At 36.3% G+C, this 16,905-nt stretch overlaps 1 protein-coding gene across 8 annotated transcripts in view; it reads left to right on the top strand.

Annotated features, from left to right (window-relative positions):
* Nucleotides 1-16,905, top strand: part of SOX6 (SRY-box transcription factor 6) — a 360,677-nt gene that overhangs the window by 139,933 nt on the left and 203,839 nt on the right. For all 8 annotated transcript variants that reach the window (XM_056492466.1, XM_056492469.1, XM_056492463.1 and 5 more), the window contains one exon: nucleotides 10,536-10,746. In XM_056492466.1, coding sequence (XP_056348441.1) covers nucleotides 10,536-10,746 — 211 coding nt within the window. The remainder of the gene's footprint in view (nucleotides 1-10,535; nucleotides 10,747-16,905) is intronic.

Genomic DNA, 16,905 nt, shown 5'->3' with positions numbered 1-16,905 from the left:
AAGTAAAGACAGTAGTGCTGTCATTAAAATGCATCAATAATGTGTGTTGTCTGGTTAAAAGATTGTAAATTCAAAGAATGCTGTGTCGACATATGGGGAGGAAAAATTTCTCTTTTATCTGGTATCTAATTAAGGGCACAATCCTGCATCCTTTCTGTCCTTAAAACTACTAAGGAGTTCACTGGAATTTGAAAGAGCACACAGTATGCATCATAATTTGCTACAAGGGCTGTACATATCTCAGGTTTAGAAAAGATACCATAGGAGGGCAATTTTAGTGAAAAAAATTGCTTTTTTACCCAACATTTATGGTACACAGCACTTTCTGTAATGTAAGATACCTTTAAACTACATAGTTCATTATCAGGAAAAAAACCACACTGGCTAGAAATGTTTTCAAACTTTCACTCCCTTTTGATATCAGGCATTGCTTTCCACTGAGTCCTTTGTGTATTCTGAATGTCTGGAAGCCAAAATATTTTGTTTTAACTCCCACTCTATAGTATTTCCCAGCTGTGTACTTATATGGTGTAATAAAAGGATTTAACAAATGGGAAATAGCAGCTGCATTTGGAAATTCCCTTTGTGCTCCCTTTTCATTTGACAGATTCAGCAATGTGTAACAACTGTAACGTCAGACCTGTAATGACTTATACTGCCAGTATCATTTCACCAGCCAGTTTGATGTTACAGTGGGGGGAAGATAAAGCAACCCAGAGATTTCTGTGAATTCATATTGCTGAGCTGAAAAGATTATACTTATGTTTCTAACTGTAAGTTAGTATAAAAATACCTGGATGTATGGGTACTTACTGCTGATTGTAGCCCTAATAGAAAATAAAATCTATTTCAGGCTAAGGCAATATCTATTTGTTGTGGTAAGCTGTAGGGAAAAGGGCAAAGTGGTACTGAGATAATGATGAAAGTATTGTGCCTTGTCCAGTGAGACAGTGAGAAGCAGGCAAGAAAATAGTCAAATTTTTATATTGCATCCAAAATCTGTCTCTGTTAAGGCAACAGATGAGTGAGAAAGGCCAAAAATACTTAATTTTGCTAAATTTAATAGTAATTGAATTGTTGTAACCCAGTAATATATTTATTAGTCAGTATGTAAAGAAATGGAAAATATTAATATGTGTTTGTTCACTGGAGAACCAGGAATAGCCCCCATCTTCATAAGGAGTCCCACACAGCCCATCAGGTAAATTACAAGGATTTAAAAAAAATTTTTGCTCTGAAGAATTAGGAGAAAGCAGGACCAACAAGAAAATGCAAATTTAGATGGAGAAATTACTATCTTCTTTGAGGAATTGAGTGCTATATTCCCATACTATTAAGGCAGGATTTGGAATTCGTGAAAAATGAATTTTAGCAGCTTTAATCTAAAGAAATCTGAACCCTTTCTCCAAAATACACAATTTCTCATCTGTTCAGCAAATAGCCCACAGAGAGGAAGGTTCTCTTCCCACCCCAGTCCTGGTGTCACAAACAGGGGTTGTGAGGAGCTCATGGGGCAATCACTTGTGGGTGGCCATGTGTTACTGTGATGGTCACTGCACCCTTTTCTTTTCCCACTGCTGTTTCCCCCAACTCATGACCCCAGTCAGGGTGTGCATGCACTGAATGAGGGCAGGCACATCCTTTTTGCTCTGCTGTTATTTGGATGTGAGGGATTCTCACAGGGAACCCCTGCAGCAAATCCAGTCTAAACGATGGGTGTTATTTCCCTGGGACGGAGGGAAACCAAACACAGACACTCACACAAATAAAATTAATTGTCTCCAAATATATGCTGTGCTTCCCTATACATTTTGTAACATCATTCAGAAACCCCCTGGATTTGGAAACTAATTATATCTCGTTGGATTTTATCTCAAATGGCAGCACTGACATATATTTCATAATTACGTCAAGACTCTATCTTTTGTTGACTTCTTGCCAAGGCTTCCTACCTTTCCACTGTGGCTGCATGTACATCTCAGCAATACTGAGAGCAGATTTGTATTAGCAGCAGAGAAATTGAGGATCTCTTCATACCACATGCATTTGCTCCTCTAAAATAATTTTAAATCACCAAGTATCAGATTTTACTTCATATAGCTTTAGCAAAGCTACTGTCATCAGACAGAAATAGGTGATATCCTAAAGGTCTTAATATTTTGGTGCTTCTGTCTCTAAATAAAACAGGCACAATTCTGTTGTTCCCCCCCACCTCCTGCTCCATGTTATTAACTTCTTGTGTTGAAGATTCTTCCCTTTAAGGAAAATAAACTCAGGTGTTTAGGGAAGATCATTGAAAAACATTTACACATGCTAAACGCTGTGAATTTGTTGTTATATAAATTCATGGCTTCAAATTCTCCGAAGTTATAGATACAATTACATGTTTTGAAATTTTATTTTTGGTTCCTTTATGGGCTGAGTATGAACATATAAAATGCATCAAACATAAATGCCCTAAACTCTGGCAATTCTGTTTCTGCTAAATTGCTCATGCAGCTGTTATTTACATGTACAAATCTGAGTTTTGTGATCATTGAAAGCAATTCTACTCTGCTTGTGATATTATTTCTGCATGCCAGGTAGTGCATTAGAATTTTTATCTAAGTAAAGAGATAAATACCTACATATATAATTGCATGGGCACGAAGTTTTGGCTGAAATTAAAGGGTATGAAAAAGCTGAGGATGTGATATTTTATATTTCCATAAAATAAACATCTATGAAAAATATATTGCAGAAAAGATAAAATTAATTCTTTTTCAAGCATGTTGTTTTGATTCAGAAGGCATTCAGGTATGTGCTTAACTTTACTTTATTAGGACTACCAACAACTATAACGTTAAGCACGTGTCTAAAGGTTTGAAATATCAAGGACTTAGTTTTACTAGCTTTAGCATAAAAAGATGTTAACATTTCAAATTAAAAACAATAAAACAATTCCCTGGAAGTGTGCAGGATAATGTATTTAATGGAGGTGGTGAAATACAAAATTGAACTTTATTTGAAGAAGAATCAAATAATTGTTCTTGTTGGCATGCCTGTTATATTTGTTTTATTTTCATTTTGACATTGTATAATTTTTCTTTTCCAAATGCATGGTCTATTTTAAACCTTTCCCTATATTCTAGAGTGAACTGTGTTTAAACAGAATTAATCATCACCTGAGTTCCTTGCAAAAGCCTTGTGGTTTATGTTCATCTAAATCTGTAGTAATTTTATTCCTTTCTCCTATTTTAACATTTCCTGCTTTTATGAAGCAATTTCTGAAAACTTTTTAATTCACTTCTGTATATTGACATGAATTTTTTCAAAAGTAGAAGCATTAACACGTTCTAAATTGTTAATTTTTTTTTTCCTTGGGCAAGAAGGAATCAGGTATGCATGCTGATTAACACACTCCAGTCATTAACATGTGATTATGTGGGCTGCATATTGAGCACCTGCCAAAAGATAAAATCCAGCACTTTACTACATCTGTGCAAGGACTTTTTGCATTTCTTTTGTACTTTGACAGCTCAAGAAAAAACAGACTTTGGTATCTTTGTTCAGCATAATAAAACTGTGTACATAAAATATCTTCATGGAGGAAGGAAAGATACTACATATATTTATTTTAATCTTTGAGGCCATGAAAAACCCAGGGACTGAGAGTTACACAGCACCAAGTGTAATATGAATCTCCTAATGTACTGTATCACTGACATTCATATACAGTTTACAACATTCCTGCATGTTTATAAGGATTATCTGTTCTGGGATTCAGCCAATGTTATTGTAATTCACAGCAATTTTATGTGATACCTTTATGTCTCATAAATTTCTTGTTTTTATTTCAATCTTCCAAATGTTTCATCAGTGTTTACCTTAAAGAAATACAAGTACTCTATGCAGCAGTCTGGTTTCCTGCATGCTTTCCTCTGCAAATGCTAAAAGGGGGACATAAAGCATGTAATACATGTCATGTAACTATATACAGAGGAGGATTTTCATCTCCCTTCGATATTGCTAAAAACATAAAGACAAATTTAATTTTATATTTACAATGGACTTACTTATAAGTTGGACAATTAAGATGACTTAACAGGGGGAAGTTGGATATATACAAAGTGGTCTGGAATATCCAAGCCACACAATCCTTGTTTTATTTGGCAGCTTCTGACAAGCATGCATCACAAAATATGTGTCTTTATTTACCCAAGAGGTAAACAGTGCTGATCAGCTGGGACTGATCACAATGCTTCTTCAGTTTCAGTTTAGATGAAAATGTAAGTCTAAATAATAATTTTGTAAATGGCTGTCCATTACTTTTTCCTTAATAAGAGCATTTAACCAAAGTGCAGGGCATAAAGTCTCAATATTGTTGTGATTTATTACCAAACATAAACACTGGGAGTTAGGACATATGGTATTTGGATAATTAAGGAAATCCTCAGCATCTAACTCTTACAAAAGCACACGAGTTTATGAGTATCATTTGTGGGTGAGTTGATTGCCATATAGAAGTGATTTGTCATTGTATTTCCAAATTTTGAGGTGATTTTCTACTGTGGAGTGGAGCAAAGTTCCTGTCAGTGTGTTTCAAATCCCTGCTCATTTGTACAGAGAAAGGTTTGAATCACAAAGCTGAAAAATGGTAACCTTCTGAAATCTATATACCCAAAGCTGGTTTGCTCCAACATCTGAGTAGGAAGGGATTGCTGCAATTAAGTGTCATATTTTGCATGAGACAAAAAGTCCCTGCCCATTCCTTCCAAACAGACAGCTGGTTTTGCAGTGGCCTCTTCATAAGACCATACTTGGATTATGTATGCCTGATTATTATGACATCTCATTTTTAAACCTTTGATCTAAAGTCATTTTCTTTCTAATTTTTTTTTTTTTTTTTAGCTCTCAATTTAGCATATTCTTGGCTTAGAGCATACTGTTGTGTTGTTTCTTCCTGAAGCTTTTAGATGTGTATAAAAGATGGAATACAAGCCCTTTATAGATTGTATTCAGCCTATACTTTGGCAGTGAAATCAGTATAAGTTTTATCAGATCAAATGCTGAGTTAAAGACTTGAAGCTTTATTCCATTACTTGCCATTTGCCCTCCCACTAGCATAATTTGCTGAGACTTAACAAATGATGTTCTCTCAATAGCTCATAGCAGTCATTCTCAAGCCTTGGATTTAAATAAATCTTTCTTAATAAAACTTTTGTGTTTTTTTCTTAATCAGATGAGAATTGGAAATGATCACTTAGATTTTTAATTTATTTTAATTCTATTTAATTAAATTCCTCAAAATGGGAAACCATATTTAATGTAGTGATTGGAAATGATTTTGTAAACATTTGCTTTCATTATATGTTAACTCCAGACTAGTTCCAAGTGCCAGCATGCCTCTAGTACTTGGAATCAAAACCACTCTGGATATCCAACTTTCCTGGGGTGTTTACATGTGTCCCATTCAATGCAGAGACAGATAAATATCCCTTTATAACAGAAAAGCCTCATCCACATGGAAATAAGCAATTCAGCTAACACATTTTATGTTAGTAATATTTGCTTTCTACTTCTTGGCCATTCATTCTGTGATTTCAGTTGAACTCTTACAGAAACAGTTTTCTCTCTGGCTATTAAGTGGGATTGCAGTCGTCAACTTTCAATCAAAGTTGATCACAGTTATTATTAAATTGCTAACTAACACTGTGACCCTGATTTCGTACAGCCCTCGGTTTCATTTTGCAAGGTTTCCTCTTTTCTCACCTTCAGAGAGCTCCAGAGGGTCCATCCTCCCTATGTGAAACATAAATACTGCCATTAAAATCTGCAGCCCTGTGCACTTCCCCCCGTTTGAGACTCCTGACAGGAGAATCCAGCTCACCAGGCTGTTGGTCTGTCCTTAACCCTTAGGAGGATACCAAACAGAGCTCTGTCCCAAGCCAGATGTCCACTCATGGCTGTGGTGTCCCCAAACTGAGATGTTGCATCTCAAGCCCCAAATACACCCCCCACATATTTTGTACTTTGGCTATTTGGAGGACGGAGCAAGAATACTGATTTTTCTTTTTAGCCTGTAATCTTCCACCAATAGAACTGCAATTTTGTGTCTGTTTGCTCTGTTCTGGGAGTGAAAAGACCTCATAAACGGTGACCAAGTTGGCTCATGGTCCAGCTTGCAGGTATTGCTATAAATATTAACTTCCAAATACGAAAAATAATGGGTCAGCTATCAATGCCTTTATTTCTGTCACTTAAACTGTTAGGATCTAAATACACAAGAAAATATTTTTTTTACACTAACAAGGAAATTATTATTATTTGCTCAATCCCTTTTCAATAGAAACATCTAAGAAACTCTATGGATTTTCTTTTCTTGGTACAGAAACCACTGGCTATTTTTTTGAAGAATATAGCCCATGTAACTTATGAAATTTAGTGAATGTACTTGCTATAAAATAATTTTCTCAGAGTAAGAGGTCTACTGAACTATCTTTACGTATTATCTGATGAAACAGTTTTAAAGGAATTATTGTGGTATGTGAAGAAAATACCATGTGTGTAGTCACAAGGTCTCTGTCTTTATTTTTACCAAGTTGTTTGTAATTATTCAGATTTGTTCCTGCCATTACCAAAGCTGTGCTTGGGCCATTCACAGCAACTCTAAAAGAAATGGCCAACAGGTCACTTGTTTATACCAGGCAGCCTGGAAAGCTGATAAGACTAAGGAAACTGTTGTTGGACATATATTCCAAGAAAATTTGATATTGGATAAAGTAAACTGTCCCTCTAACATGGAAGAGGCCAAGGGTAGACCTAGAAAAGCTTTTCCCATATTGTGCTGGAACTCTTCATGTTGTTTTCCAATTGACATATGAGAAAGGTGGAGGTTTTAGTAAAAGTAAAGTATGATTTAATGCAGGAGATATCTGTCCCTGAATGAGTCATCCATAGTATTTTAGTGTCCATGCTTTCCTACTTTTGAGTTTTCTGTCTTTTGTGCATTTATTTTTCTCTATTTTGTACACTTTTGGAACTTAATCCTTAAGCTTTAGTGTCTATATAAAGGTATTTAAGCTGTTATAATAATAGAATTTTGTCAGAACACTAACCACAGTGGGTTGAATAGTCAATAATGAAATTTGGTCTGTGCTAATGAGCTGGCAAGAAAATTTAGGAAAAGTGCCATTTATTTACCTTGATCTGAAACCCCAACATTTCAAAAATAGACCTAATTTTGCCCTGCTGAATAGTAAGCAGCTGAAATAGTGGTTCAAGACTGAGTTTCTCTCTTCAGGTGTTGAGAAGTAAGATTTTCTGGCTTAGTCATCTCTGCAATTAAATACCTTTGCAACTTAAAGTATTTTTATGTGACACGGGCAAAGAGGAAAGCCTTACTAAGGATAAGAGATGTGTCTTTATTGAATTGTTCCATATTCATATTCAAAAGGACCAGGTTCTCATGGGCTTGTTCTAATTTAGGAAGCATGGTTGACCTTTTCCATCTGAACTCCAGACTTTCTAGGAAAAGTGTTTCATGGATTAGAACAAGACGACCAACCAGCAATTTGCAGAGGTGATATACCTCTTGTTTCAGACAACATACATGATTCCCTAGTCTTTCCAGAGGATACCTGGATGTATTAGAAGGGTCTCTGTGTGCTGCTTGTGAATTTCAATGCAAATTAATTTTTGATAGCCAGCATCTGATGTATGTGACAGTTTCACTTGTGCTGGGACAAGCCTGACATGCCACAACCAGTGGTCTGCAAAAGGTTGTAAGGTCCATCATGAAAATGAAAATACTTCATAAATTTGCACCACCATTTACTTCATTTTCAACAAGCTGAATGCTGCTGTAGCAACTTCCCTTCAAACTCAGTTGAGTCAACTTTCTAGAGAAAAAAATTACAGGAATACTTCCTTTGTCCCCTTGTGTTTTGATCTGTCTAGTTAACCATTTATGTGAGGTCAATAAAACCTGCTGTAGTCCTAAACAGAACCAGAAATATTACAAATGCATTTTCTGTTTTGTTTTTCTTTTACATTTTAATTATCCACAAAAATGGCAGGATAAAATAGTTTATTGATTGGACAAACCTCATACTTGTGGTCATTCTGCCTCCCTTCCATAAGTCTGCAGCACTTGTGTGGAGTTTAAACTTATCTCCATTGTGGATACTCCAGTCTTTTGGGCAAGGAAAAGGAGGTGAATGTGCTGCCTGATGAGGCAGGACTAGGGGAGTCTTTCATTCAGCAAAGAAACATTGTGCTGGACCATGTATGCATCCATGGAACAGCAGAGGTTATCAGGAGGAAGAACATTCCATTATTCCTACTTACTCCACAGACTTGTCTTATCTTCTTGTTTCCGACCTAGACAATGGATTTAGTGTTCCTTGCTGAGAGCATGAAAACCCCTGCATTGAGCCTGATGGATGTGCTTCATGTACTGTGGGAAGATGTTGCTCTCTTGAGGAAAAAATACCTTTGAAATTAATAAATTGCCCTTGTTCTGTCTTCAAAGACAAAAGTGGAGAAGCATGTAGTTTTCTAATTCTTCATTGTGGAAAGGGATTATAGAAATTCAGGCTTTACATCTGAAAAATGTTAAAGATGCACTTTTCATCTCCATTGTAACACCAAGTTTTAAGAAATATACAAAGTAGTTGCTGTTAGAAAGAGTTAAATATATCAAAGCTTTTGATTTTAAAGGCAGCTAAATAAGTTCATCTCTGTACCTGGTCTAAGATATTGTTGTCTATGATGTTCAATTCTTCAGTGCATACAAACTGACGGAGTGAAAAATTTGTTAATGTTTATTTGTTGAAAATAGGAAGATAAATTTTTTATTCCCTGTCACCTCTCTCTTTCTATTTGTGCCTGCAAAACCTCTGCTGCTCCTACTGCGTTGATGAGGTGCTGCTACCAGTGGGATGAGATGTAGAGCCTTCTCATTTCCTGTCTTAGTGAATAAATACATTTGCAACATCCCTAGCACAGTCTGCCTCCCTCTCCAGGGCTGGTAACAGAGCTGTGCTGATCACAGGCTGCTGTGCTTGAAGAGGATCTGTCACCACCTCCTCCTGTCCCCAGCCCCGAGTCACCCTGCTCGCTCATTGTTGCTCTTGCTCCTCCTCTTACGTTGCACAGCTACTTCTCAATCTGTTCCAGACTGAAGCAAAGATTTGTGTCTCGTGCTGTTGCTGATGGTTAATGCTTTCGAGCCTTTCTGCAGGACACAAGTTTCTTCATTGCTCTGAAGATGGGTATTTCCAGCTCATAAAGTAGCAGGAATATTATTCTGCATTGCAAGAATGTTTTTTGACAAGGCTATTAATTAGTGTCTTATTATTGAAATGTATTGCCACACTAATTGCTCTTAAATTTTAAACAAAGTATTTTTCATGGAACCTAATATACACATTAACGTTTCTAGGCATACCATAAAGAATAAAAAAAAAAATCAGTAGTTTTTTTTCCCAAAATCTTTAACACTTCTAGCCTGGCATTATTAAAAATTGAAATAGAAGAGTAATTTTGGAAAATGAAGTGTGTGAGAAATTCTTGTGGTTCAGTTTTTGAGGACAAATCCGAGAACAACTTCTCTTTTTAGCTGAAATTGTGAAAGCAGAGATGCAGTGAATGTTGCAAGTATGACTGGGAGAATGACAAGTCTGAGCCAGAGAAGTTCAGGAAGGGGTTCACTGTTGGGTGATATCACAAAATTGAGGATAACTGCCATTACTCATTGCTTTTTGTGCATTTTTAATTTTTTTTAATTTTTTTTTTTTTTTTAATAAGCATTATCTATTGACAAAGGAGATTAACCCTTTTTACTTCTGAATTTTTGACTGTATAACACCTGATACATGTGGTCTTGGTACATGACCTGTTTTGCCATAACTGCATTTCCTTGCTTATTCTTGCCTATGTTGGCTTGAAAATAAGATCTCCTTTTGTTTATTAGAAGCACTGTAACCTTCATTCTTTAAGAAAAATTTAAATTTAATTTAAAGAGCAGTGAATGTGCATTATTACACACATACCATTAACCTTATTTAACTGTGAAGTAGATTCCTTCCTCCTCGGTCATTGTTGGCCTAACACTTTCTCTAGTTTTAAAGTTATGCTGTTTTCCATTAGATGAGGATTTATCCAGGAATAATTTGTCCTTGCCTGTACTTTCTTCCTTATTGCTTCATATATTGTCCTGATTTGAGGAACTAAAGAGTACTGTAAAAGCTTAATACATCCATTGTTAAAAAGTGTTGAAGTGGCTTGTTCCTGACCAGGGAAATACTTGATGAAGATTATCTCAGGCATGAGGTATGAGTGTTAGAAATATGGAGAGAACTGGACTTGAGGCCAAAAGTGCCTGTGTAAACCAGTGAAATGAAGAAATTCAAATCATGATGCTCAATTTACAAACTGAAGGAGACACGTAGGCTGGTTAATACTACAGCTAATGCTCTCAGCTTTTACCTGCCTGAGACCCTTCTGCCATGAGAGAAGAGCCCCCATTCTGACATTGTTTTGTCTCTTTGCAGGAGTCAGAGAGTAATAAGTTATGTTCCCTATATTCCTTCCGAAATACCTCTACCTCACCAAGCAAGCCCGACGAAGGAGGTCGCGACCGCAGCGAGCTAATGACCAGTGTTAATTTTGGAACGCCGGAGCGCCGCAAGGGAAGCCTAGCAGATGTGGTGGACACACTGAAGCAGAAGAAACTAGAAGAAATGACCAGGACTGAGCAAGAAGGTATGCTCTGGATAAGACTGATGCAATTTCCCCACCCCACCAATCCCATAATTTTTACGGTGCAAAGGATGTGTTGGGTATTGAGGGCCGTAAAACTGCGCAGTTGGCAAAGGCTAGAATAAAGTTATTCACAGGTTTCCATGGCAATGGTAGTTTGAGATCCATTAGGGATTTTAGACAAAATGCCAGTTTTTAAAAACTTTTAAAATTGTCTTGGTTGTGAGTCAAAGCAAGAATGTTGGATTTGGTGAAAACTCAGCTCTTACTCGAAAGGTTATGATGAATTCTTAACCGGCTGTGGGGTTGTGAGGGAAATTCTTCAGTTGCATTTGTTCTTTTTCTTTTAGAAGATAAATGTTTATTTTTAACAATAGGAATGAATAAAACACGAGCTGGTTTGTTTTGCCATAGAAATAGTCATCTTTTACCATTTTAATAACCCAGCATCTGTAACTAGGAGAATGGGAAACAGTTTTAAGTGTACAAGTACATAGTTCTGACCTATATAGGTAGAATTACAGAGGAAGAAATTTTTTTTTTAAACAGTCTCCTCAGATATTGTTACAAGTATTAAAACAGAGATAAAAATGAGGACATATCTTTGAGTTCTAAGGCAGTTTATGTAGCCAGTCCTTATTCAGATACTTTCATTGATTTTGTGAAGATTTTGGCCACGGTAGGAAACAAACAATTGGAGAATGAATTTATCAGTGTATGTGTGCACACAGTCAGGGCCAACCATGAAAATTTCTCCCCTTGGTAAGTAGAATGAAATCTCACTTGGTTCTGCAACAATACCTTTTAGTCTGTGAGCTCATACATGAGTTTGAATCAGGGAAGTTGTGAGAGCAGGAGGCTCTGAAATAGAAAAACAGGTGTGGAGGCATCTGTGTGGATTCTCTTAGATATTTTACCAGTTCTGTTTTGTGGCATTGAAAATAACCCAGGAAGAATATTTATGATGTAGCAGAGCCAAAAGGCAGCAGAACTTTGTGATTCTTTTTTCTCTTTGAAATATGAATGAGTTCAGAATTATTTTGACTCCTCTGTTTCATGGTATGGTCACAGTGCCCTTCAAAGACTGCACCTTAAGTTCCCTTGGCCTCATGTAGCAATGCAGATTTCAATATTAAAATTGAAGCTGATACAATAACATGTTTAAATATGGGATAAAATCATGTAGTGATGGAAATAGGCTTCCAAATTTCTTGGCATAATTGTTAAATGCCAATGTGTTCTATAGGTGTCCTTTCTGAAGCTGGTGAAACATCTCTAAAGAGAGAATGTCCCAGATTCTTTACTACCATCTGTCTGTTTTCAGCTGTAAAGATCACTCTTTTAAAAATTGCTTTCTTAGATTTGGTGGCTAGGCTAGGAAAACTATTTTAAATATTACTTTGGCAAAGTTGTTTTCTGCAGTCAGAAGCAGTCGTTCGACACCCCATGCTAATCAAAGGTCTTGGCTCGTACTTTGCTGCGGGAGTGCTCAAGTTACTGTTGATTATATTGACACCACAGCTAAGCCTTTTCCAGGAGTGTACTGGATGGTGTGCTAATAAAAATGTGCATCAGAAAGTTTAAACATGGCATCTATCTGTAGGGATTCAAGCATTTCACAGCTTATTTTTGTATGGGTTCTCAAGAATTTTCTGCTGTATTAGTATATACTGGTAGTTTGAAGAGTGCAGAGCAGAGAGATCCCTCTCTCTGAGTCAGAGCCTTCCACACTATGTGTTCTCATCAGCTGAAATAAAGGTCATTTTTGATCTATAAAACAATCCTGCCTTTTATGGACCACATTATAATGGAAAGTTATTCTAAAGTCTGCCTGTAAGTTCAAAGGTATTGGACTGTGTCTCTGTGTGTAGGTTAGGTTTAGATTAGATATTTGGAGACAAATCTTTGCTGTGAGGGTGGTGAGGCTCTGGCACAGGTTGCCCAGAGAAGTTGTGGACACCCCTCCCTGCAAGTGTTTAAAGTCAGTTTTGATGGAGCTCTGAGCAAGCTGGTCTCATGAAAAGTGTCTCTGCCTACAGCAGTGGGGCTGGAATTAGGTGATCTTTCAGATCTCTTCCAACCCAGGCTGTTCTGTGATGATTTTATGGTTCTGCATTAAGTTCTTTTCCATTCATCCACCATTTTCTGAAGGAAAAAAATGTTACTTATGTTTAATGAACATCTGGCTGGTGCCATATAAAATAACGCAGAAAAATAATTAATAGAAAGATTGGAAATTCTTCAGGGTGTTGTACGTAGGAAGTTAAATGTTTCTAAACTTCTGTGTAGGGTAGGCCAGGAATATCACAATTCCTAGAACGTACCTGAATACCTAATTCAGTATTCAGAGGTTTCTCTGAATTAAAAAGAAGTATCCTCCATACTTGTTTAATTAAAATAAAAAGTTTTAAAAATAATTTCTATTTTAGCATTGAACTTTGTTTTAGCTCTGTGCAGTCAGTTGGAGCAATGAGGTCTGAGATTATGAAATTGTTTTGTCATCTTACAGTGCCTTTTGAACCACCTAATTAGTAGCCTGATCACACACATACCATACATGATGCTCTTTAACATCCATTCTTTAAAATATGTTTCCATGAAGTTCTTTTCTTAAAATGGTAGACAACTAATGCAATTGAGGAGCTCTTTGTGTACTTAGTCCTGCCCTGTCACAAATCACTTACCTAAACTGAAAAGTACCTAATTTTTTAAGAAATAGAGAAAATAATATAATTGGTGTAAGGAATGAAGTGGGGAAAAGATATGTTTCTACAGTATACCGTGGTGTGGGGCTTTAAGTCCTGCATATCTCCTTGAAAAGAGTGTAATAGTTCATGTTAGCCTCATTTATAGGGATGACCTCCTTGACACTGATGTAGCTGTGGGATTTGGGCTAACATGCAGTCATATGTCAAGTTAATTGTACAGTTAAATGTGGAGGAAAGAACTCGAGAATTCCAGTCATCAGATCTAATCCCCACACCAACACAGCAAAAAGTCTCTTTTAACATTGTTACATAGGAACTTTCTTGTCCATCTCTGTCATCTGAATTTGAGAAATACAGGTTGTTGAGGCCAAATACTTAAATACTTTGTGCTAAACACTCAGATATTAGGTGTCTGGTAAGCTTGTGTATACTCCTTGTGGTCTGTGTTGTACCTCATAACTCTGGAAAAGAAATATATACTGGAAGACTTTATCATGTCTCAATAGATATATTTAATCAGAGTCCTTTGGCTCCTGAAAATAAGTTGTCTAATGAGAATTTCATCTGAGCAGCTGTGACTGAGGAGGTCAACAGGCATTGCCTAAGAGAATATGGCCCAGCTGGTTAAATCTGGTTGTTGTAGTGATTTAAATGGTCAAGTGCTGCTTGTAATCCAGGACCGTCTGTTTGTAAAGGGAAGAGTGAGTGCTTCAGCATAATGTACAGCTGTTTTAATCTCTCTTTAATAATAGTGCTTCAGCCAGTGTCATGTCTTGTGTACAGTGTGGGAACATGGGTGCCTCACACAGCAATATACCTTAGGTATGTTTTTAGCTTTTTTTGTGGTCTGAACACAGATTACCAACATTACAGGATAAACGACATATTTTTTTGACTTTGTGGTCCAGTATTTCCATTTTTTTGTACAGCCAGGCACTCCTGTGTCTTAATTTGTAATGATTTGGAAGTGAGAAAATTGTAATTGAAAAAGAAAAGAATGCTGCAGATATTTAGAGTTAATTTGAGTATGTAAAGACTTTGCTGACATGTGTTCTCATAAGACAGAAGAGGTCAGAAATGAACAGGTGTCTAATTTAATCAACAACATTAGACTCTAGGGCCTCTTGGATAACATCAGTATATTCATCTTAGTTATTCTATGAGCTGAAGGATTGTTTTACTGGCCTTTTTCTTTGGAGTATCCTACAGTACAATCAAGTATTGAAGCTTTTCACAGCCCAGAATGAAGAGTTCTGCTTCTCTCCCATTCTACCCCCTGTAAGTAAAAGACTTTTCTTTTTGAATATTGCCTATGTTACTTTTGTGAGACAGATTTACAGCCTGGGCTGCCTGCATTCTATGCTGAGAGTTGGCTTCCAGACAACTCTCCTACTGTCCTTCATCATGAGCCTGGAGGAGCAATAATCAGTAGCACCCATCTTGTCTGCAGCGAGGAGAGCAGATTTCCCCCTTTCAGATCTGGAATGCTGGGCTGGCAGGTCAGCTGGCACCCCTGAGCTGGAAACTGGGCATGTCATTTCTGCTGAAGTGCTAAGCCCTCATTACTCAGGGCCTGGATTCCTAATTCACTTTTGACCTTGATTCTGAGCAATGTATACAGTATCATTTTTCACCCAAGCTTGGTTCACAATTCTAGCACGAGCTTTTCATGAAGTGCTTCCCATTCTTGTTTCCTCCTTGAAGACCATAGCTTGAACATTCAGAGATCAAAGATTTCTATGTATGCATAGTGGAATAATGAACATCTATATAAAGAGTAGTATATTCATAAATTTCCATTTATTCTCTGTCATGTGCACCTGTTTGTACTCTCTCTCTATGGGGGGATATGTGGGTGGATATCTAAATTAAAAATTAAGGGTTCACATGTATTATTAATTCTATATGCAGTAGGGAAAATCTTACTACGTTACTCAGTAGTGGTGGTTTTTCTGATTGTGTGTTTTGCTATTTTTTTTTTTCTCCAGCTTCATGAGTTAATAATAACTGAACACTTTCTGTTATATTGACTTAAAACAGATTAACATTTCCCCTATAAAGTTTTTCATCATTCCAATAATTATACTGGAATATAATATACACGTATATTGAAGTATTGCACACATAAATCCACAAATTTCCTTCTAATTTCATTGGGGAATTTCCTGCTAATTTCAGTGGGAAGTAAAGAAACTTACAATATGTATGTGAAAGTTTAAGTGGACATTGTCAAACAATTTTGGTTGCAATTGTTTATTTTTTAGGCTTGTTTTTTTAAATTATTTTTATTGTGGTTGTTCTGGGTTCTTTTTAAGGAATCTGCATATTATATTGTATTAAATAAATTGAGAGTTTCCATTTTGTATTCCTTGTTTTAAGCTGGCCACAGCTGAGAACAGAGAGAGTTCAGGCATGTAGACTTGTTTTTTAGTATGGTTTTAAGCACAGCCTTTGAGGACCTTACATGTCAGGAGTTTTCTTTGATGTATCACTCCTAGAAATGAACTGCTGACCATTTGTAGTCAGTGAATATTAAAAATGTCTTTCAGAATTTTTGCAGAGGTTTAATTTATCTGTCTTGTGGTGTTCTGGATACCCACATTTTCCACTGATGAAGGCATAATCCCTGGCTGTCCTAACACAATTGGTGTTTAGAGACCTCTGCTCTTTCTTCTATCTAATTTTCTTTTATGGATACAGATATTTTGTTCAAGACTTAAAAAATATTGCTGGGTTTTGATATTAGGATTATCCAAAGTAATCAATAAAAATGACTTACTACTACTGTTCTCTTCTTTGTGATTACCCATGAAATTTGCAAATCACTGGCATTTCTCTTTGGACATGAAAAAGCTCACCTTCTTCAAATCATTTCATCACCTTTGAAAAAGCCTGCTATATCTGCTCAGTACCATCCTCATCATGTTTCCCATTTCTTCTTAAAAATCACTTTTGCTTAGAAAATTCAGAAACAGTTATGCATATAGTTAATTTAATACTTATCTTTTATTTGCTTTTTGTTGGAAGCCATATAGAGTGGCATCTAAGAAAGAGAATTTTTCTTCTAAGCTCCAGACTTTCTTCCAAAATAAAAACAAACTGAGTAAAAACCCAAATGTCCAGAAAATAAATAGATGACTCAGACCAAGTTAAAGGAGAGATATGAAGCCCATTTTCCTAAATTGCTGTTTTCTTCCATTATTTACCTCCTTACCATATAATTAAATGCAACTTATTATTTCTCTCTCTCCCTTTTTTTTTTTTTTTTAATTCCAATTATCTTGGTAAAATCATTTTGGTCACTCTTTTTCATTGCAATATATGCTGCTGTTTCAGAAAAAAGATTATTCTATCTATTGAGGTTTGACAGATCATAAAGTTTCTAAGGCTTAATTTGTTGAAGTCTGGAGTGAATTCTTATGTCTTAATGTGTTAAGTCAAAATAATTTTGGAC

The sequence above is a fragment of the Oenanthe melanoleuca genome, chromosome 5 (assembly GCF_029582105.1).
Source record: "Oenanthe melanoleuca isolate GR-GAL-2019-014 chromosome 5, OMel1.0, whole genome shotgun sequence".
NCBI classification, from domain to species: domain Eukaryota; kingdom Metazoa; phylum Chordata; class Aves; order Passeriformes; family Muscicapidae; genus Oenanthe; species Oenanthe melanoleuca.
Note: the sequence above shows the minus strand (reverse complement) of the source record. Positions and strands in the feature narration are given on the sequence as shown.